The following is a 23,672-nucleotide window of genomic DNA, read 5'->3' on the forward strand; positions in this document are numbered from 1 at the left end:
AAAAAGTGATAACTAAGTGGCTCGGGGAACAAAACATCAATATTTTGGGTCCATGGCCAGGAAACTCCCCAGACCTTAATCCCATTGAGAACGTGTGGTCAATCCTCAAGAGGCGGGTGGATAAACAAAAATTCCAGGGCTTAACTTCCCATGGAAAATCTCCGGAAGTTTCTAACCCTTTGTAACCCTACACAGGCGCATCATGTTCTGGGGACAATAAAAGGCCACTCTAAAATGTGCAGTTTTGTCATACAACACAATGCCACAGATATCTCAAGTTTTGAGGGAGCGTGCAATTGGCATACTAACTATCCAACACTGCTGTTGTCAGAGAATTAATTTCTCTACCATAATCCGCCTCCAACGTAATTTTAGAGAATTTGGCAGTACATCCAACTGGCCTCACAACCGCAGACCACGTGCAACCACAGTAGCCCAGGACCTCCACATCCTGCTTCTTCACCTTCGGGATCATCTGAGACCAGCCACCTGGACAGCTGATGAAACTGTGGGTTTGTATAACTAAAGAATTTATGCGCATTCTGTCAGAAACCGTCTCAGGGAAGCGCATCTGCATGCTCGTCATCCTCACCATGGTCTTGACCTGACTACAGTTTGCATCGTAACTGACTTCAGTGGGCAAATGCTCACCTTCGATTGCCATTGGCATGCTGGAGAAGTGTGCTCTTCACGGATGAATCCCGATTTCAACTGTGCCCGGCAGATGACAGACAGCGTGTATGGCATCGTGTGGGCGAGCAGTTTGCGTATGTCAACGTTGTGAACAGAGACCCCCATGGTGGTGGTGCGGTTATAGTATGGGCAGGCATAAGCTATGGACAACAAACAAAATAGCATTTTATCGATGGCAATTTAAATGCACCGTGACGAGGTCCTGAGGCCCATTGTCGTGAAATTCATTCGCCGCCATCACCTCACCTCATCATCGCCATCGCCATCACCTCACTGCCCCAGGATCTGTACACAATTCTTGAAAGCTGAAAATGTCCCAGTTCTTCCATGGCTTGCATACTCAGACACGTCACCCATTGAGCATGCTTGGGATGCTCTCGATCGACGTGTACGACAGCGTGATCCAGTTCCCGCCAATATCCAGCAACTTCGCACAGCCATTGAGGAGTGAGACAACATTCCACAGGCCACAATCAACAGCCTGATCAACTCTGTGCAAAGGAGACGTCGCGCTGCTTGAGGTAAATGGTGGTCCCACCAGGTACTGACTGGTTTTCTGATCCACGCCCCTACCTTACTTTTAGAGCTATCTGTGACCAGCAAATGCATGTCTGTATTGTGTGAAATATATAGATTGAATTGATTTCAATTGCCTGATTTCCTTTAATGAACTGTAACTCACTCAGTAAAGTATTTGACATTGTCAGTTAATATTCCTTTAGTCATACACAAATCTTAACAAAGATGCATACCCATGCGCCTCTAAAACGACGTTACATAAACCTGGTAGCTGATACAGGATAATTTATTACATAAGAAAGGCAGAAACGGACTCTTCATTGAAAATATTATGCATTTGCCATGTGCACGATTTTCTCTGGATAGTCTAGAAGTTCTTAGATGATTTAAGATCCCAGTGTGAAAGGATGGTGATCCTTCTAGTCTAATCTACTGTCCCCTTTCCAAACTTTCTGTTCTTGCCAAAGTCCTTGAAACACTTCAGTTGGTGTCAACAGCCCATGGTTTGGTCGCATCAATTTGTTTCCACGGCATCACATAATAGAAAAAAATATGAATCACCTTTTATAAAGTAATTCACAGTGTTTTAGACTGTGTAACATACTGCTGAGATGGTAGGCTATTCAATAAATATGTTTAATCTAACATGTCTAAGCAGGAATGCATGATTTAAGACACAGTGCATTCGGAAAGTATTCAGGCCCCTTGACTTTTTCCACATTTTGTTACGTTACAGCCTTATTCTAAAATTCTCATCAATTTACACACAATACCGCAGAATGACACAGCCAAAACAGTTTTATCAAATTTTTTGCATATATATTAAACATTTAAAACAGATACCTTATTTACGTAGGTATTCAGACCCTTTGCTATGAGACTCGAAATTGAGCTCAGGTGCTTCCTGTTTCCATTGATCATCCTTGAAATGTTTCTACAATATGATTGGTGTCCACCTGTGGTAAATTCAATTGATTGAACATGATTTGGAAAGGCACACACCTGTCTATATAAGGTCCCACAGTTGACAGTGCATGTCAGAGAAAACCAAGGCATGAGGTCGAAGGAATTGTCCGTAGAGCTCAGAGACAGGATTGTGTTGAGGCACAGATCTGGGGAAGGGTACCAAAAAAGGTCTGCAGCATTGAAGGTCCCCAAGAACACAGTAGCCACCATCATTCTTAAATGGAAGACATTTGGAACCACCAAGACTATTCCTAGAGCTGGCCGCCCGGCCAAACTGTGCAGGCAGGGGAGAAGCGCCTTGGTCAGGGAGGTGACCAAGAACCCGATGGTCACTCTGACAGAGCTCCAGTGTTTCTCTGTGTAGATGGGAGAACCTTCCAGAAGGACAACCATCTCTGCAGCACTCCACCAATCATGCCTTTATGGTAGAGTGGCCAGACGGAAGCCACTCCTCAGTAAAAGGCACATGGCAGCCCACTTGGAGTTTGCCAGAAGGACCCATAAAGACTCTCAGACCATGAGAAACAAGTTTCTCTGGTCTGATGAAACAAAGCTTGAGCTCTTTGGCCTGAATGCCAAGCGTTACATCTGGAGGAAACCTGGCACCATCCCTATGGTGAAGCATGGTGGTGGCAGCATCATGCTATGGGGATGTTTTTCAGCGGCAGGGATTCGGAAACTAGTCAGGATCGAGGGAAAGATGAACGGAGCAAAGTACAGAGAGGTCCTTGATGAAAACCTGCTCCGGTTACCTCAGGACCTCAGGCTGCCGCGAAGGTTCAACTTCCAACAGGACAACGACCCTAAGCACATAGCCACGACAACGCAGGAGTGGCGTCAGGACAAGTCTCTGAATGTACTTGAGTGGTCCAGAGCCCGGACTTGAACCCGTTTGAACATCTTTGGAGAGACCTGAAAATAGCTGTGCAGCGACGCTCCCCATCCAACCTGACAGAGTTTGAGAGGATTTGCAGAGAAGAATGGGAGAAACTTCCCAAATACAGGTATGCCAAGCTTATAGCGTCATACCCAAGAAGACTTGAGGCTGTTATGGATGCCAAGGTGCTTCAACAGAGTACTGAGTAAAGGGTCTGAATACTTGTGTAAATGTGAGATTTCATTTTTTAAATTTGTATACATTTGCCAAAATGTACACAAACCTGTTTTTGCAACAACAACAAAATATCCTCATCAATCTACATTTAACACCCTATAAATGACAATGTAATCATTTTTAGAATAAGGCTGTAACATAAGAAATGTGGAAGAAGTCAGGGGGTCTGAATACTTTCTGAATGCACTGTATTTTGATGTGCAAGAAAGTCCAGTGATTATCGTGAGTTGTGGTTTGACAATAGGTTGTTATATTTTGCTGTTAAAATAGGGCTCCAGAATCTTCTGAATTTTGTTGTTCAGTAAATATGAATTTGCCTACATCTTTATGTGCACTATTATCATATGCTAATACATTTTTGGGCTATTTCACCACATGAGGAAGTGAAACTCAGAACACATTAGCTACATCACTAACACAAAATGTAATACCCAATGCTAGTCGTAATCTAACAGTAAATGTCATGTCCTAAAAAAACGTTGCACTTGTAGACTGCTACCCTATGCACTCGCAATGGCTGATCCACAATTGCACATTTCGCTCGCTCCATATCTTAAAGCCATATCAAATATATTTAGAGATGACAAATACAAATTATACCCGCAGAAAGCTGAGAACAACATCAGTTGCTTCCAAAGATGTGTATTTCCCGCAAATGTTATACAATCAGAAGCCTTTTTCTCTATCCCTCACTGCACATCTGAGGAGACAAAGAGAGAGCGTGGCTTGCTCATCACATCAGCAGGCCCAGGGTCAGGGCAGACACTTTCATTACAGGAATCATGAGGGTAATGCACTTTCCTGTTTGACCAAATCATGGTTTTAGCGCCCAAAAATGTGATGTTTTGAAACTTTTGAGTGAGGTGACCATGTAATGAATGTTCAGCTCGCACTGATGCGACCAATTACGTTTTTTTTTACTCGCACAGACAAGTCAAAGGGTCACAAATTGTGACTAAATGGTTGCAGTCCGGAGCCCTGACTTGTTAGTGAGTAGCTGAAGGAGTTTTTATACACCAATAATGTCCTGAACAAGTTTCAGTCTGGATTTAGAAAGGAGCATAGCACTACTACGGCGACCATGAAAGTTACTAATACTGGAAGCACTTGATTCTAAACAGCATTGTGTTGCTTTGTTCATTGATTTGTCTAAGGCGTTTGACACCGTAGACTGAGATATTGATGCAGAGCTTGTCAAACATAGGCCTTTCAAGTAAATCTTTTTGTTGGTTTAATGATTTTCTTGGTGTTAGATCACAATGTGTACAGGTTAATGGCATGACTTCTGACAAGCTTTCTTTAAATACTTGAGTGCCGCAGGGTTCCATTCTTGGGCCATTATTGTTCATTATTTATGACTGGTGTGAAAAAATAGCTGATGAGAAGGTACATCTACACTGAATGTACAAAGCATTAGGAACACCTTCCTAATATTGAGTTGCAATCCCTTTTGCCATCAGAACAGCCTCAATTCGTCGGGGTAGGGAATCTACAAATGTCAAACCACAGGGATGCTGGCCCATGTTGACGCTAATGCTTCCCACAGTTGTGTCAAGTTGCCTGGATGCCCTTTGCATGGTGGACCATTCTTGATACACACGGGAAACTTTTGGCGTGAAAAACACAGGAGTGTTTCAGTTCTTGACACACTCAAACCGGTGTGCCTGGCACCTACCATACCCTGTTCAAAGGCACTTAACTTTTGTCTTGCTCATTCACCCTCTGAATGGCACATATACACAGTTCATGTCTTAATTTTCTAAAGACTTAAAAATCCTTCTTTAACCTGTCTCCTTCACTTCATCTACACTGATTTGAAGTGGATTTAACAAGTGACATCAATAAGGGATCATAGCTTTCACCTGGTCAGTCTATGTCATGGAAAGAGCAGATGTTCCTAATGTTTTGTATACTCAGTGTCATCTGCATATACACTATCTATAGTACTGATCTCGCACTAGTTAAGGCATTTCTCAAATTGTAGGAAGCGTTTGTTGTCCAACAACCCTTTTTCCGCTCAAAGCAACCCCCTACTCTGCCTCAGATACTCACTCAAACAAGCCAATAGAGGTGGTGTCCTCATACAAGTACTTGGGATTTCACCTTGATGAAGCTCGGTATTTTAAACCCCACATTCAACAGCTCATTAAAAAGCTTCAACTTAATCTGGGCTTTTTCTTTAGGAAAAGTTTTATTTCAAGCTAGAAAAGACAATTGTTGCAGCCTTTGCTGGACTATGATGATATTCTTTACATGAATGCCCCATGGTTTTACCTGCACACACTAGAAACACTACCATGCTGTAGTTAGATTTGTAACAAACACAAGACCTCTTAAACATCACTGTACCTTATATCAGTTAGCAGGATGGCCATCCTTATAGACAAACATGTACTATAAGGCCATTTCAGGGCAGCTGCCCCATCGTCTTGGAATACATCTTGGAAACTAGATTATTTTAATCCAATTTGATGTTAAATGACAGATTATAGGCCTGCTGACCACAAATTGCACATGTGTTTTTAAACCTGCTCTTTTAAGCTCTGTTATGGGCTTTGCGCTGCTAACTTCCATTCATTGTTATGTTTTATGTTGTGTTTACTATATGCTGCTTTCTTGGCCAGGGCTCACTTGTAAAAGAGAGAAATCTGCAATGTGACCTTTCTGGTTCAAGGATAAATACAAAATAAGAAACAAATCAGATGTTTTAAAGCAGGGATGGCAGCTCCCCCCCCCCCCCCCCCCCGTGCATCATAGTCCAGCAATTAGCCCACATTTCTGAGATTGGTTAGTAAGTCTAACGTCCGGATATCTAAATTTGTAGTAATCATGGTCGAAATACCGAACAGGGTAGTTGCTCTCAATCACATATATTAAAAACTGCAAACACTTCTCTACACCTAATGGCAAAATGTGTAGAATAGCGGGAAATTAGCTGTAAAAAATAAAAATGGGGGGGGGGTTGCAAAATGCTAGGCTCTGACTGCATGTGTGGGTATGGATGTGGGTACCCAGACCTGCGATCCACTGCGGCCCCCTCCACAATGAGTTCAGATTTTTTGTGGCCCCCACCCAAATCAGAATTGCCCATGCTTGTGTTGAAGGGAAATACAAGCCTATTCTAACAGCTGCTATTCTATGTACTCATGTAGTGAATTGGAACGCCTCAGTACCCTGGTTGGCAGACCTTCAGAGAGTCATCCCCTTCACAACAGTGGCCTGTTGAGTCTGGACCCAGTTCAGGACAAGACCCCGCTGTACAGTCAGCTCCTTCAGGCATACAAGTGGTCTAACAAGGTAGGCCAATCTTTTCTACTGGGCTACAAGGGAAAAAATACGATAAGGCCAGAATTCAATTCTAGGGCATAGTGGATTTTCTGCAATGCAGTTTCATGTGTCAAAGATTGGAATCTTGTGGACAATTTCCTTGGATTTCAATGTGAAGCCACTCCCATCGTTAACATTATTTGTTTGATCCAAATTGACGCATGGTAAACACATGATAAAGTTTAGCTTCTGTTTCCTCCGGGATACGCTTCCAGTGTATCAGCTAAAATCCTACAATGACAGCCTGCATTAGTTACGTGAACAATATGCCCCCAGTGCAGCATCTCTGACCACCCCATTGTCGCAACTCTCTAAATACAATGCTCTGATGGAAATGATTCAGTTTTTAAAGCGTATGCTGGAAGTCTTAAATAACAGGTAAGGTAAAGATTGATTTGAAATAAAATGCAGATGCACGGTATATGGTAACATACATTAGCCTTTACTGTATGTATCAAGCTGTGACACCACGCCTTCCATTGTTTGTAAGGTCACCATATAGGATATTGGAAATTCCATCATAACGGAGTGATGCTGAGACTCAGATTTGTTACTTTAAAATGTATGTCCCGTAGTCATAGTACTATTTTCTAAGAGGGCCCTCACAGTGTTCTACAGGAGCACCATTGAGCGCAGCCTGGTACGGCAACTCCGCCGCCGCCGACCGCAAGGCACTACAGAGGGTGGTACGCTCAGCCGAATGCACAATAGAAAAAACCTATATACAGTGTGTGCAAATGAGGTAAGATAAGGGAGGTAAGGCAATAAATAGGCCATAGTGGCGAGGTAATTGCGATATAGCAATTAAACACTGGAGTGATAGATGTGCAGAAGATGAATGTGCAAGTAGAGATACTGGGGTGCAAAGGAGCAAAATAAATAAATAAATACAGTATGGGGCTGAGGTAGTTGGATGGGCTATTTACAGATGAGCAGGCGGGGCTTTACCTAGCAAAGACTTGTAGATGACCTGGAGCTAGTGGGGTTTGGCGACGAGTATGAAGTGAGGGCCAGCCAACGAGAGCGTACAGGTCAGTGGTGGGTATTATATGGGGCTTTGGTGACAAAACGGATGGCACTGTGATAGACTGCATCCAATTTGAGTAGAGTGTTAGAGGCTGTTTTGTAAATGACATCGTCGAGGATCGTTAGGATAGTCAGTTTTATGAGGGTATGTTTGGCAGCATGAGTGAAGGAGGGTTTGTTGCGAAATAGAAAGCCAATTCTAGATTTCATTTTGGATTGGAGATGCTTAATGTGGGTCTGGAAGGGGAGTGTACAGTCTAACCAGACACCTAGGTATTTGTAGTTGTCCACATATTCTAAGTCAGAACCGTCCAGAGTAGTGATGCTGGATGGGCGGGCAGGTACGTGCAGCGATCGGTTGAAGAGCATGCATTTAGTTTTACTTGCATTTAAGAGCAGTTGGAGGCCACGGAAGGAGAGTTGTATGGCATTGAAGCTCGTCTGGAGGTTAGTTAGCACAGTGTCCAAAGAAGGGCCAGAAGTATACAGAATGGTGTCGTCTGCGTAGAGGTGGATCAGAGAATCACCAGCAGCAAGAGGGACATCATTGATGTATACAGAGAAGAGAGTCGGCCCGAGAATTGAACCCTGTGGCACCCCCATAGAGACTGCCAGAGGTCCGGACAACAGGCACTCCGATTTGACACACTGAACTCTATCAGAGAAGTAGTTGGTGAACCAGGCAAGGCAGTCATTTGAGAAACCAAGGCTGTTGAGTCTGCCGATAAGAATGTAGTGATTGACAGAGTCGAAAGCCTTGGCCAGGTCGATGAAGACGGTTGCACAGTACTGTCTTTTATCGATGGCAGTTATGATATCGTTTAGGACCTTGAGCGTGGCTGAGGTGCACCCATGACCAGCTCAGAAACCTGATTGCATAGTGGAGAAGGTACGTTGGGATTCGAAATGGTCGGTGATCTGTTTGTTAACTTGGCTTTTGAAGACCTTAGAAAAGCAGGGTAGGATAGATATAGGTCTGTAGCAGTTTGGGTCTAGAGTGTCTCCCCCTTTGAAGAGGGGAATGACCGCTGCAGCTTTCCAATCTTTGGGGATCTCAGACGATACGAAAGAGGTTGAACAGGCTAGTAATAGGGGTTGCAACAATTTCGGCAGATAATTTTAGAAAGAGAGGGTCCAGATTGTCTAGCCCGGCTGATTTGTAGGGGTCCAGATTTTGCAGCTCTTTCAGAACATCAGCTATCTGGATTTGGGTGAAGGTGTGTGCAGATTGAGGGGATTTTTTATTTTTTTAATCCATTTTAGAATTTTGTAACGCAGTGTCAATATAGAATTTTTTCATTTGAGACATTTTAGTGCATATGGCTATGAGTGCAATTACAGTGCTGCAGTGAACGATCACTAATATGAAGTTTTGCTTAATGTAGCTTATGCCATTCCAGAAAGTATCATTGTTAATATTATCAAGAACCGTTGTCGTCATCTGTGAAAATACTGAAGAATTGTAGCTAGCTAGTCCTATTGTTTGTTAAACAGCCTTTGAACTCACATTCAATGAACTGTTGCCTCTTTAGTTCCGTGACAACCCGATCTTGATCAACAGTTAATGTCTGCTAAATGAATCAAAAAGGCACAATACTGTCTCCCTTACAGTGTGTTGCTGTCTTTGCCAAAGGGAGGATAAAAGCAGTGGATCAATAGCAGTTTTCCGGCTATTGATCAGTCGGCTATGGCTGTATACCTCTGCTGTCTTTTCCCCTGTCTACATCTGACTTGCTCGCCAACTTGATCCCTCACAGTCATGGGAAGAGGGCAGGGCACCCACCCAAATCCACTCTGAAGTTTCACTTCTTATGGGAGTTTGTCTCATTTCACCAGTACTTTCCCTTTGTTACCAGTGCATGTGGAACTCCGAATGTTGTTGAACTTCTTTTTGGATTTAGATGCAGTCAGTTATTAGTGTTTTCCTTTGGATTTGACTTTCTGTGTAGCACTTCAGTGCTTTTTGAATACTCTTTCTAGATTGTGTCATGCTACTGGGTCTGCGTTTAGGCTACTGAAATGTTGTTTGTTTTTTTGCTTTGGTAAAGGTGCAATATGCAGAAATAGCTCTGCCATTTCCTGTGTGGTAAAATTCTAATAGTAGGCCTAAGTTAAGTTTATGTGACAAAACAAACAAACAAAACAAAATAATCATTGTACCATCTAAACCGCTGTGAAATATATTTTCAATAACCCAAAATATTGTATGTTCAGCTCTCTGAAGCTGGTGTACAAAACAGCAAAAACTAAGCTTAAGAACAGGAAGCATAGAAATGGTGCACATAGAACAGATCTACCGCTTCTTAGACTTGTTTTCAGAGTGACATTCTATATGAATTTGGTCAGATCGCCCAAAATCTTACATATTGCAGCTTTAAAGGGGCAATCAGCACTTGCTGTGTAAATTTTTTGACTTATAAACTCAGCAAAAAAAGAAACGACCCTGCCTTTCAAAGATAATTCGTAAAAATTTAAATAACTTCACAGATCTTAATTGTGAAGGGTTTAAACACTGTTTCCCTTGCTTGTTCAATGAACCATAATTAACGACTGTTCCATAGTTGCATGTTCATTAACTTCTCTGGGATATGTGGGATGCTAACGTCCCACTTGGCCAAAAGCCAGTAAAAATGCAGAGCGCCAAATTCAAATAAATTACTATAAAAATCTAACTTTCATGAAAAATTAAAGCTACACTTGTTGTGAATCCAGCCAACATGTCAGATTTCAAATAGGCTTTTCGGCGAAAGCAAATTATGCTATTATCTGAGGATAGCACCATAGTAAACAAAGAGAGAGAAGCATATTTCAACCCTGCAGGCGCGACACAAAAGGCAGAAATAAAAATATAATTCATGCCTTACCTTTGACGAGCTTCTGTTGTTGGCACTCCAATATGTCCCATAAACATCACAAATGGTCCTTTTGTTCGATTAATTCCGTCGATATATATCCAAAATTTTCATTTATTTGGCGCGTTTGATCCAGAAAAACACTGGTTCCAACTTGTGCAACGTGACTACAAAATATCTCAAGTTACCTGTATTTTTTTACGTAAATAATCGATAAAATTGAAGACGGGATGATCTGTGTTCAATACAGGATTAAAACAAACTGTAGCTAGCTTTCTGGTCACGCGCCTCTATCTAACAGTACACTTCAAATTACCCTCGTTCTGGATGGCCGTACTTCTTCATTACACAAAGGAAAAAACCTCAACCAATTTCTAAAGACTGTTGACATCCAGTGGAAGCGGTAGGAACTGCAAGAAGCTCAATTAGAAATCTGGATTCCCAATGAAAAGAGAGTGACCTCAAAAAGAAAAAAATCGGAATTGTTTTGTCCTCGGGGTTTCGCCTGCTAAATAAGTTCTGTTATACTCAGACATGATTCAAACAGTTTTAGAAACTTCAGAGTGTTTTCTATCCAAATCTACTATTAATATGCATATCTTATCTTCTGGGGATGAGTAGCTGGCAGTTGAATTTGGGTATGCTTTTCATCCAAACGTGAAAATGCTGCCCCCTATCCTAGAGAAGTTAAGACACTAACAGCTTACAGACAGTAGGCAATTAAGGTCACAGTTCTGAAAACTTTGGACACTAAAGAGGCCTTTCTACTGACTCTGAAAAACACCAAAAAAAGATGCCCAGGGTCCCTGCTCATCTGCGTGAACGTGCCTTAGGCTTGCTGGAAGGAGACATAAGGACTGCAGATGTGCCCAGGGCAATAAATTGCAATGTCCGTACTGTGAGACGCCTAAGACAACGCTACAGGGAGACAGGGCGGACAGCTGATCGTCCTCGCAGTGGCAGACCACGTGTAACAACACCTGCACAGGATCGGTACATCCGAACATCAATGGCAACAACAACTGCCCGAGTTACACCAGGAACGCACAATCCCTCATCAGTGCTCAGACTGTCCGCAATAGGCTGAGAGAGGCTGGACTGAGGGCTTGTAGGCCTGTTGTAAGGCAGGTCCTCACCAGACATCACCAGCAACAACGTTGTCTATGGGCACAAACCCACCAACGCTGGACCAGACAGGACTGGCAAAAAGTGCTCATCACTGACGAGTCGCAGTTTTGTCTCACCAGGGTTGATGGTCGGATTCGCGCTTATCGTCGAAGGAATGAGCATTACACCGAGGCCTGTACTCTGGAGCGGGGTTGATTTGGAGGTGGAGGGTCCGTCACACCGTCCGGTGTGTCACAGCATCATTGGACTGAGCTTGTTGTCATTGTAGGCAATCTCAACACTGTGCGTTACAGGGAAGACATCCTCCTCCTTCATGTGATACCCTTCCTGCAGGCTCATCCTGACATGACCCTCCAGCATAACAATGCCACCAGCCATACTGCTCGTTCTGTGTGTGATTTCCTGCAAGACAGGAATGTCAGTGTTCTGCCATGGCCAGCGAAGAGCCTGGATCTCAATCCCATTGAGCACATCTGGGACCTGTTGGATCGGAGGGTGAGGGCAAGGGCCATTCCCCCCAGAAATGTCCGGGAACTTGCAGGTGCCTTGGTGGAAGAGTGGGGTAACATCTCACAGCAAGAACTGGCAAATCTGGTGCAGTCCATGAGGAGGAGATGCACTGCAGTACTTAATGCAGCTGGTGGCCACACCAGATACTGACTGTTGCTTTTGATTTTGAACCCCCCCCTTTGTTCAGGGACACATTATTCCATTTTAGTTAGTCACATGTCTGTGGAACTTGTTCAGTTTATGTCTCAGTTGTTGAATCTTATGTTCATACAAATATTTACACATGTTAAGCTTGCTGAAAATAAATGCAGTTGACAGTGAGAGGACGTTTCTTTTTTTGCTGAGTTTTTGATAACATGGATGGTCAGTAGGAAAGTGCACCTACCCTTTCAACATGATTCGATTCATTTCTAGATACATGGGCTCCGATATGATACAGGAACGATTCTGTGTTTTTCGGTTTGATTAGAGAACAAATTGATGTGATTAGGTTATATTCAATACGATTCAATGCACTAACATATGTTGCATAAACAGATTCATTTTATGTTCTAAATTAAAATCTACTGCTGATTGAGCTCATGAGCAGGGCCTCTGAACTGGATATCTCTGTTTGCGTGTGTGTGTGTGAAAATGATGTATGTCTATGGTGTATGTACTATGTAGGCACCTAGGCTGAGCCATAAAGGATACTAGGCATCTACCACCCCACCTCCACTATCAGATTATTGGGGGGAGCAGCAATGTAGCCTGTTTTTTTTCTCCCCCCCACTTGGTTCTGAAATCAGCATCAGCCACAAATTAACTTGTTATTTTTGCAGATTGTGTTTGAGCTAGTAATCTATTTAATATTTATTGTTTACAAATTAGCTATGACATAGTCAATTAATAAATATATATATATATATATATATATATATATATATAGTTGAAATCTGAAGTTTACGAACACTTAGGTTGGAGTAATTAAAACTCGTTTTTCAACCACTCCTCAAATTTCTTGTTAACAAACTATAGTTTTGGCAAGTCGGTTAGGACATCTACTGTGTGCATGACACAAGTAATTTTTCCAACAATTGTTTACAGACAGATTATTTAACTTACAATTAACTGTATCACAATTCCAGTGGGTCAAAAGTTTACATACACTAAGTTGACTGTGCCTTTAAACAGCTTGGAAAATTCCAGAAAACGATGTCATGGCTTTAGAAGCTTCTGATAGGCTAATTGACATCATTTGAGTCAATTAGAGGTGTACCTGTGGATGTATTTCAAGGCCTACCTTCAAACTCAGTGCCTCTTTGCATGGGAAAATCAAAAGAAATCAGCCAAGACATCAGAAAAATAATTGTAGACCTCCACAAGTCTGGTTCATCCTTGGGAACAATTTCCGAACGCCTGAAGGTACCACGTTCATCTGTACAAACAATAGTACGCAAGTATAAACACCATGGGACCACACAGCCGTCATACCGCTCAGGAAGGAGACGTGTTCTGTCTCCTAGAGATGAACTTACTTTGTTACGAAAATTGCAAATCAATCCCAGAACAACAGCAAAGGACCTTGTGAAGATGCTGGAGGAAACAGGTACAAAAGTATCTATATCCATAGTAAAACGAGTCCTATATCGACATAACCTGAAAGGCCGCTCAGCAAGGAAGAAGCCACGGCTTCAAACTGCCATAAAAAAAGCCAGACGGTTTGCAACTGCACATGGGGACAAAGATCGTACTTTTTGGAAATGTCCTCTGGTCTGATGAAACAAAAATAGAACTGTTTGGCCATAATGACCATCGTTATGTTTGGAGGAAAAAGGGGGAGGCTTGCAAGCCGAAGAACACCATCCCAACCGTGAAGCACGGGGGTGGCAGCATCATGTTGTGGGTGTGCTTTGCTGCAGGAGGGACTGGTGCACTTCACAAAATAGATGGTATCATGAGGCAGGAAAATTGTGGATATATTGAAGCAACATCTCAAGACATCAGTCAGGAAGTTAAAGCTTGGTCGGAAATGGGTCTTCCAAATGGACAATGACCCCAAGCATACTTCCAAAGTTGTGGCAAAGCGGCTTAAGGACAACAAAGTCAAGGTATTGGAGTGGCCATCACAGAGCCCTGACCTCAATCCTATAGATAATGTGTTGGCACAACTGAAAAAGCGTGTGCGAGCAAGGAGGCCGACAAACCTGACTCAATTACACCAGCTCTGTAAGGAGGAATGGGCCAAAATTCACCCAATTTATTGTGGCAAGCTGATGGAAGGCTATCTGAAACGTTTGACCCAAGTTAAACAATTTAAAGGCAATGCTATCAAATTGAGTGTATGTAAACTTCTGACCCACTGGGAATGTGATGGAAGAAATAAAAGCTGAAATGAATCATTCTCTCTGCTATTATTCTGACATTTCACATTCTTAAAATAAAGTGGTGATCCTAACTGACCCAAGACAGGGAATTTTTACTCTGAATAAATGTCAGACATTTTGAAAAACTGAGTTTAAATGTATTTGGCTAAGGTGTATGTAAACTTCAGACTTCAACTGTACATACATACATACATACATACATACATACATACATACGTGGCCAAAAGTTTTGAGAATGAAACAAATATACATTTTCACAAAGTCTGCTGCCTCAGTTTGTATGATGGCAATTTGCATATACTCCAGAATGTTTTGAAGAGTGATCAAATGAATTGCAAAGTACCTCTTTGCCATGCAAATAACAGACTTTACATACATTGACTTGTATCATTTAGATTTAGAACCACATGACAATGATTTTGAGATACAAAGACTATTATACATTTAAATGAAACTGTTCCACAAAAATGTGCATTTGAAAATCATAACCGGCACGCAGATCAGTAGAAATGGTAAGCTAAATTAGCACTCCAAATGGAAAAGGTTGCCGACTCTTGGTGTAGCCTATTACCAGCAACTTCGGTAGCGTAACCGCAGAATCTGCTAAGGCCAGTAACAGCGGACGGAGGAGGGTTGGAAACATTTTTCTTTTTTTTTTTCTTCATGATCTCTGGCTCCAACTTGAGTCATTTGTGTGGTTTAATTATTTAATCAAAGAGCGTGCTCAAAACATCAGACAAGTTCAGTGTGTGTATATATATATATATACTGTAGTTGATTTTATTAAAACACATAGGGTGCATCTATATAGGGAAAAATACACGTTTAAACATTTCGACCAATGGATTAGTCAAAGGAAAAGCTTACTTTCGGTCGACAAAGATTTCTTTAGTCGGGGACAGCCCTAATCTCTATACAAAAAACTGTCCGACAGCTAGAGCCAGGATTCTTACAGGATTCAAGGTCAATGTCTTATTTAACTGATTAATGCTTAATATATGATATAATGACAACTTACACTGCCATAAATGGAAAAAGTAATGTTTTATGTCACGATTTTGGACAAATCCATTAAGACCCCAACCAAGGGTTAAACAGGTTTTAAATACATTTTTGAATTTTGTTGAATATAGCTATGTGCCTCCGTTATATCTTAATGCGATTACATGATACAAATTGGCTGATTTATTATCAATGATTTATCAACAGATGTAGCAAGTTGTCCAGTGTAGGAAATCCTCACTGGTACCCTAGTTTATAGAAAGACCCATATCTAAAAATGACCGTATACACAGATTGTTAAAAGCAAAACTACCAAAACTATTGCTGATGGTGAACCTGAACAATCAAAATCAAATCTATTGTTAACCCTGTTCAGCAGGTATAAGCCAGATGAGTAGTCTCTCTCAACAGTGCATAGACAGCAAATGACATAGGTTGTCACTCAACTAATAAAGCCTAATATCACGTAAGCCATTTTAGTATTTGAATGCTGAAGGTGCCATGCAGATGTGCAACATCAAGAACGGGCCACCTACATCGTGTTAGTCAGCACGCGAAGCTGGGCACAGCGCGCGGTTTGACTAGGCTACTAAGATTGCCTGGGGTTTTTCGGCACGCAAAATGACATGAAGATCAATGACTGTCGACACCGTTACATGCAGATCGATGCTGAAGGAGAGGACGCATCGATTGTCACAAAATATTATGTATTTTCGGAAGCTAGAAACAATGTAATATGAGCAAAACATGTTAGTGAACTGTCGATTCGTAACATTTGCATTGATTTTCAGACCAATGCACGCTACATTTGGATTGGTTTGGGGTCTGTGCACCGATACACGTCTATCTTAGGCATCGGTCCCCGATTTTAAAATGTTTATCTGTGAATTATTACATCCCTAATGGTCAATCCTTGCATCCACCGTTCTGTCAATGAATTTGAGTGGTTACACTTCTCCAGCCCCATCCCTCAGCGTTTTGAAGAAACAATGGCAGGGAGAACGCTTTGTTATTGTTTCATCTTCGGATTGCCACTTTAAAGCCACGAGTGAGTGCTCGTGTTGCATTTTAATTCAGGACTCGTATGTTTCTTTTGGTCCATAAAGTAAGATGTTGTGTGTAAAAGAGCGAGAGATGCACAGTGGTTGATGAAGGGAGGGAGGTGTCTTTCTCTCTCTCTTTTCCCCACCTCCCCCTCTCTCCAGTCTTGTTGTGTTTTCCCACACTCCCAGGCCACAGCCCTGGGGTGAAGCAGAGTTAGAGGGGGATTAGCTCTGTCTCCCCCACACCTACAGAGGGTGTCCAGAGAAGGGCCGGGGCTCTGGTGCAGGAGTATCGACGCTCTCTGTGCACTTGGCCCAAGACTGCAGCGCTGACCCTTTCCTGCAGTCTCTATGTTAATGTAAACACAATCGATGAAAGTATTACCAGTTCCGCAAATAGAGGTTCTGGAAGCTCAGACCAAGTCCATGAGACAAATACAGATATTCGAGCCACTTTATAATCAGTTTGCACCCTACACAGTACAGAAGTTTGCACAGTTGCAATGTGTGCACCAATGGTAGTCTATACCCAAGCTAGTGGTAAACCAAAGGCATAAACAAGGGTACATGATGCTTCTGAAATTGCCATTCTTCTCAGTTTTTTTTTCCTTTTTACATGAATTGCTTTCCAGGATATTCAAAAACATGGATTGTAAGTCTCATAAAATGATATAGCTTGGTTTTGATATTTCGAGAAAGGATATATGCAAGGATGAGTAAACATTTCATTTAAGGGAAACATGTTCAGCCCACGGCTCCTAGTTGTCACTCACCACCATAGCCCAACCTTAGATGTGTTCTGTTTGAGAAAGCTCAAGGTCCACTTCGTCCTGCGGCCTATGTTTAGTTTAGCAGAAGTAAAAAAAAAATATATATATATATATATATATATATATATATATATATTTTGAAATTGCTCTAATGAAAGGTGACCATGTAACTCACTTGGTAGCCTTTTTGCCTTGTCAAGTTATTTTTTTGGCTTAAGCAAGGTGAATTGTATATTAGCCAACTTCTCTGACCTCAGTGTGTCTCTGTGTGAAAATGCTCACTCTCCTACACTGATGCATCATAAAAAATACATACAAAAATCCAAAATGCTTGTGACTAAGACTTTTTAGTGTCCAGGACCATAGGCTACATGCCAGGGGGGAAAAGTATATTGGTTTGTTAACTACATCAGTATTGACTGCTAAATCATAATTGCCTGCTGAACTAGCGGCAACAGCAGATTCAGCCACTCCCCACTACAGAACCACGACACCATTCTGGTTAATATTCCCGCCTCCCTCCACTTCAAGCACTACCTTGATTTGTCAGAATCAGTGGCACATCATTTTTGGGGAAATTTGACATGCACCAGGGTAAATCAACCTTTGTCAAAATAATCAGTGACACTGTGCTCTTCTTCACCAGAGACTTTTCCCCTCTCAGATTCAGAAAGGGTTGCTGACTAATGTTAACATTTTTATGAAAGGTCTGTCACGAGAGATTAGGGTTATCCCTGTAAAGACCCTATGTGGAAAACGATATACCGTCAGCATTGCCAAAGTGGAAAATATACAGGAAAGTATCAACTAGAAAAGATGATTAGGTCACAAATCTCATAGTTTGCATTCAAGTTGAGTTGTCTATTCTGCAGCTAGAGAATATTGAGGAAAATGTAACTTTCGGGCAGAGGGGGAATTTCCTAATGGATAACTCTTAATTCACTTCATCAGAATCCAATGGGATAAAAATCTCACTGATAACATCTGTCCACCCCCATGGTTATGCATCCAGTATTAATCAGACAAAGACAGATGGCAAAACATTTGGTCTCCAGCTATCTGTTGTCCTTTTCAGAATTTCCTCGATAGAGGCTTGTTTTTTTTCCATACTTCTTGATATGTTTGTTTGGTTTTTGTTAACCAACTGTCATCAGTGCCAACAATTAAATTCCCAGTGATTATGTACAACAGCTTTAGGAAGACTGATTATGTAGAGCTCAGATGGTTTGCAACGTTTTTATAGACTTTTTTATCTTGAGAGGATTGTGTCATTTTCATATTTTAATGAGCCAATTGCTTAGCCCAATTTACAGACAAAATTGACAGAAAACAAACTTAAGACTATGGTTATGTACATATAAAACATTGTGATATACGATGCTATTTCCCCTATAAGCCACCCCCAAAATTATTTTATATATAAAAATACAATAAAATAAAAACTCTAAACGCTAAACGACAGTTTGGCTATAGCGCAGAATCGAACGCAACTGGATGAGTCATGATGAAAGACATGGTTGAAAGCCTGTGCAGGCAATGGCAAATATTTTCTAATATTCCTTTGTGGTAGAAGGGCTGAACAGGTTTATGTGGTGTGTCTGTGTCTGCACATGATGGGGCAATGACTGTCTGATGAGGAACTGGCTGTCTTTCCGTAGTGAGCTAGGTTATAGGTCTACATCATGGGCTGGACATAAACAGTCTAACATCTTCAGAACTGGATCATAATTAGAGGTGGACCGATTAATCGGCCGATTTTCAAGTTTTCATAGCAAGCGGTAATCGGCCTTTTTGGACGCCGATTATGGCCGATTACATTGTAATCCACGAGGAAACTGCGTGGCAGGCTGACCACCTGTTATGCGAGTACAGCGTCAAAAGGACCGTGTGGCTGCAAGGAGCCATGGTAAGACGCTAGCTAGCATAAAACCTATCTTATCAATCTTCACATGATCACTAGTTAACTACACATGGTTGAGGATATTACTAGGCTAACTAGCTTGTTCTGCGTTGCATATAATCAATGCGGTGCCTGTTAATTTATCATCGAATCACAGCCTACTTCAACTTCGCCAAACGTGGGATGATTTAACAAAAGCGCATTCGCGAAAAAAGCACAATCGTTGCACGAATGTACCTAACCATAAACATCAGTGCCTTTCTTAAAATCTGTACACTATGTATATTTTTTAAAACCAGCATATTTAGTTAATATTGCCTGCTAACATTAATTTATTTTAACTAGGGGAAATTGTGTCACTTCTCTTGCGTATAGTGCAAGCAGAGTCAGGGTATATGCAACAGTTTGGGCCGCCTGGCTCGTTCTTCCTAACAAAGACCGTAATTAATTTGACAAAATTTTACATAATTATGACATAACATTGAAGATTGTGCAATATAACAGCAATATTTAGACTTAGGGATGCCACCCGAATGGTTCCGTATTTCACTGAAAGAATAAACGTTTTGTTTTCAAAACGATAGTTTCCGGATTTGACCATATTAATGACCAAAGGCTCGTATTTCTGTGTTTATTTTATTATAATTAAGTCTATGATTTGATATTTGATAGAGCAGTCTGACTGAGCGGTGGTAGGCTTCTTAACTGGGAATATTGAAGAACTGGGAATATTGAACCACCAGCTTTCATATGTTCTCATGTTCTGAGCAAGGATCTTAAAAGTTAGCTTTTTTACATGTCACGTATTGCACTTTTACTTCCTTCTCCAACACTGTGTTTTTGCATTATTTAAACCAAATTGAACATGTTTCATTATTTATTTGAGACTAAATAGATTTTATTGATGTATTATATTAAGTTAAAATAAGTGTTCATTCAGTATTGTTGTAATTGTCATTATTACAAATAAATAAATAAAAAATCGTCCGATTAATTGGTATCGGCTTTTTTTGGTCCTCCAATAATCGGTATCGGCGTTCAAAAATCATAATCGGTCGACCTCTAATGGTGACCAGTGAAATACACCTGCTGGAGCACGTGCTGCGGGTGGGTGCTACTATGGTGACCAGTGAACTGAGGTAAGGCGGGGCTTTACCTCGCAAAGACTTATAGATGACCTGGAGCCAGTGGGTTTGGCGACGAATATGAAGCGAGGCCCAGCCAACGAGAGCATACAGGTCGCAGTGGTGGGTAGTATATGGGGCTTTGGTGACAAAACGGATGTCGCTGTGATAGACTGCATCCAATTTGCTGAGTAGAGTGTTGGAGGCTGTTTTATAAACGATATCGCTGAAGTCTGTAGGATAGTCAGTTTTACAAGGGTATGTTTGGCAGCATGAGTGAAGGATGCTTTGTTGCGAGATAAGAAGCCGATTCTAGATTTAATTTTGGATTGGAGATGCTTAATGTGAGTCTGGAAGGAGAGTTTACAGTCTAACCAGACACCTAGGTATTTGTAATTGTCCACATATTCTAAGTCAGAACCGTCCAGAGTTGTGATGCTGGACGGTCAGGCAGGTCCGGGCAGCGATTGGTTGAAGAGCATGCATTTAGTTTTACTTACATTTAAGAGCAGTTGGAGGCCACGGAAGGAGAGTTGTATGGCATTGAAGCTCGTCTGGAGGTTAGTTAATAACACAGTGTCCAAAGAATGGCCAGAAGTATACAGCATGGTGTCTTCTGCGTAGAGGTGGATCAGAGAATCACCAGCAGCAAGAGCGACATCATTGATGTATACAGAGAAGAGTCGGCCCAAGAAATGAACCCTGTGGCACCCCCATAGAGACTGCCAGAGGTCCGAACAACAGGCCCTCCGATTTGACACACTGAACTCTATCTGAGAAGTAGTTGGTGAACCAGGCGAGGCAGTCATTTGAGAAACCAAGGCTGTTGAGTCTGCCGATAAGAATGTGGTGATTTACAGAGTCTAAATATTGACGTAATGCACTACTTTCTCTTGTATACTGAGGACATAGGGAAGTTTTGCAGTGGAAAAGAGAAGAATGTTCCTATTTGAAAGCTAGAAAAAAATGTGTAGCTCGCAACACGTTTAATTAAAAAAATATATGCTCTCATGCTAGAAAAGGTTGAAGCCCACTGTGCTAAACCATCGTGTGTCACATTACGATGTCGTCACCATCGACGAAGTCGTCGCCATCAACGATGGCTGTCAATCATCGTCGAAAGACAATGCTGTCGTAATTTCGCCCAACCTTACCCCAATCACACTTCTTTACATTTTTAATATCTGTTGCGCTATTCGTACGCGTTCATTTGTGCACAAAATAAACTGTTACCCAAGAGTATCTCAACCGGTTGTCGTTGAAGGAGTGAAATGACTATTATTGTTCATCCTGAGTTTGAAATAGCTGAACTCCATAATGTGGCTAGGCTACTAATGTATAGTGCTAAGCTGTATCCTGCAGACTGGAGTGCTACATTTCCCCTCAACCCTCCCAGCTCTGTTTGCCTCCACAAGGTCACATTGCCAGCGGCAGTCCTACGTTCCCCACTTAAAAAGAAAAAACCCATACAGCTAATGAGTTCAGAGATTAAGGAGCCACAATTAGGGCTCAGACACACCAAGGATACTGACTGCTGAGAGGTACTTAGCACCTCTGCACAGAGTGTCGGCAGTTAACCTTTTGTTGTTCACATAGCACAGATCCACCACTGATCCAACAGTCACAATACTCCAGACCAGAAGGTAGCAGTAGCTTGTTTAGCTTGTGCCTGCTGTAGATGGCTAATGTTTGCTAACTAGCTAGTTTGCTGTGCTAATGTTGCTGCTAGCTAGCTAGCTAGAATGTGGTAAGCCCTTGTTAATACTAGCCAGATGGCCACAAGTAGATAAAAACATTTTTTAAAACCTTTTTTTAAAAACTAGGCAAGTCAGTTAAGAAAAAATTATTATTTACAACAACGGCCTACCCCTGCCAAACCCGGACGACGCTGGGCCAATTGTGTGCCTCCCTATGGGACTCCCAATCATGGCCGGATATGATACAGCCTATGTGATAACTAGCGTAGCTAGCAACATTATAATTACATCACAATGGATTCATTTTGTTATGAAGCAGCTGCCTGCTAGCTGCCGATAGTCAATGGAGGAGCTAGTTAGCCATGTTGTGCTACTGGCAAATGGTGATGCAAACGTTAGCTAGCAAGAGCACTGGCTTTGGCAGTATGGGATAATTGAGAGTGAATTACATTATTTCTTCATCTTGCTAGATAAATAGCTTGTAAATGCATTTAGTGTTGTGTGCATTGTGCTGCACTTGCCACCCCATTATTGTTTTAGTTAGAACAATTGAGATTAAAAGGGAAAAAGTGCCCTCTTTTTTTCCCTTTTTCTCGTCACTCCTTTCAGGTCCCCCATGTGGACGTAAAGGCCAATGGCCAACAAGTAAAGTTGTTGGCCATTGCCAAGCATTGTGATTCTACAAGTAGAAAGGTTCATCTGTACCAGGTCGGTACGCAGCAGGTACATCTTTTGTAGTAGCAAGAGAAGGAATGGCCTCCTACAGTGCTAAGTACCTACTGGCAGACATATTTCTCGGGGTGTCTGACCTCTTAGTCCTACCTTTCTCTAAATTGGTCCGATAGCAAATTACACATTGATGTTATCGATCTCAAAAAATCCCTCTCTAGACTTCTCCATTCACTTGCATTTAATTAAATTAGTGAAAAGGTTCACATCTTGCTTTTATGTACTGCTGGATTGAAATTCAATGCAACATATTGTTTTATGCATTAGAATGCAATGCTAGAATGCAGTAATAGTGTGCCTTTTTTTAACAACCTCACTTGCTGGTGGTAAAACACCTTGTGTAATAGCATATTTCTCTCCTAATGTCATTACTAATGCCAGTATCTTTCTCTGTGAACTAGTCTGATTGTTTTGTTCTCTGCACAATCCCAATATTCCATCAGCAGGTTGTAAGTCTTAATCATCTGTTGAACAAGGCTGTCAAGTCAGACGAATGGCGGGGCTCAGCCCCTTACCCATGTTAGGATCAGAGAGCAGAATGCTCTCCTCCACATACCACGGCTCTGCCCTGCCGGTAATGATGGAGCACATGTCTGCAGATTGCTGCAAAAGGCCCAACTAATAGGCTGGTCAGTTTGAAAGATCTGGACTGCGAGGGGGGAGGGAGAATCAACTTTTAAAAAGCAGCGACCTTTTGAAAATATGCTGCTCAGAGAAAAGATGTTTGATGTTCAAACTTTGCTGGCTTGTATCCCTTATTAGTTCTCAGACAAGGGACTATAAAGCTTAGAGAACAAGTCGCCTGTGTTTGCTTTCGCCTGCTAATTCCTTATTAAAAAAGTTTAGGACGGCAGGGGACCTTTGATAACAGATTCCTAATATTTGTTTTCTGAATACCACACATTC

General features: G+C 41.7%; 1 protein-coding gene across 1 annotated transcript in view; it reads left to right on the forward strand.

Annotated features, from left to right (window-relative positions):
- The window catches only part of LOC120063059 (mediator of RNA polymerase II transcription subunit 27-like), a 90,437-nt gene that overhangs the window by 7,715 nt on the left and 59,050 nt on the right, over positions 1 to 23,672 (forward strand). Inside the window, exon 2 of the mRNA XM_039013186.1 lies at positions 6,445 to 6,589. Within this exon, the coding sequence (XP_038869114.1) occupies positions 6,445 to 6,589 (145 nt within the window). The remainder of the gene's footprint in view (positions 1 to 6,444; positions 6,590 to 23,672) is intronic.

The sequence above is a fragment of the Salvelinus namaycush genome, chromosome 18, assembly GCF_016432855.1.
Source record: "Salvelinus namaycush isolate Seneca chromosome 18, SaNama_1.0, whole genome shotgun sequence".
In the NCBI taxonomy this organism is placed as follows: domain Eukaryota; kingdom Metazoa; phylum Chordata; class Actinopteri; order Salmoniformes; family Salmonidae; genus Salvelinus; species Salvelinus namaycush.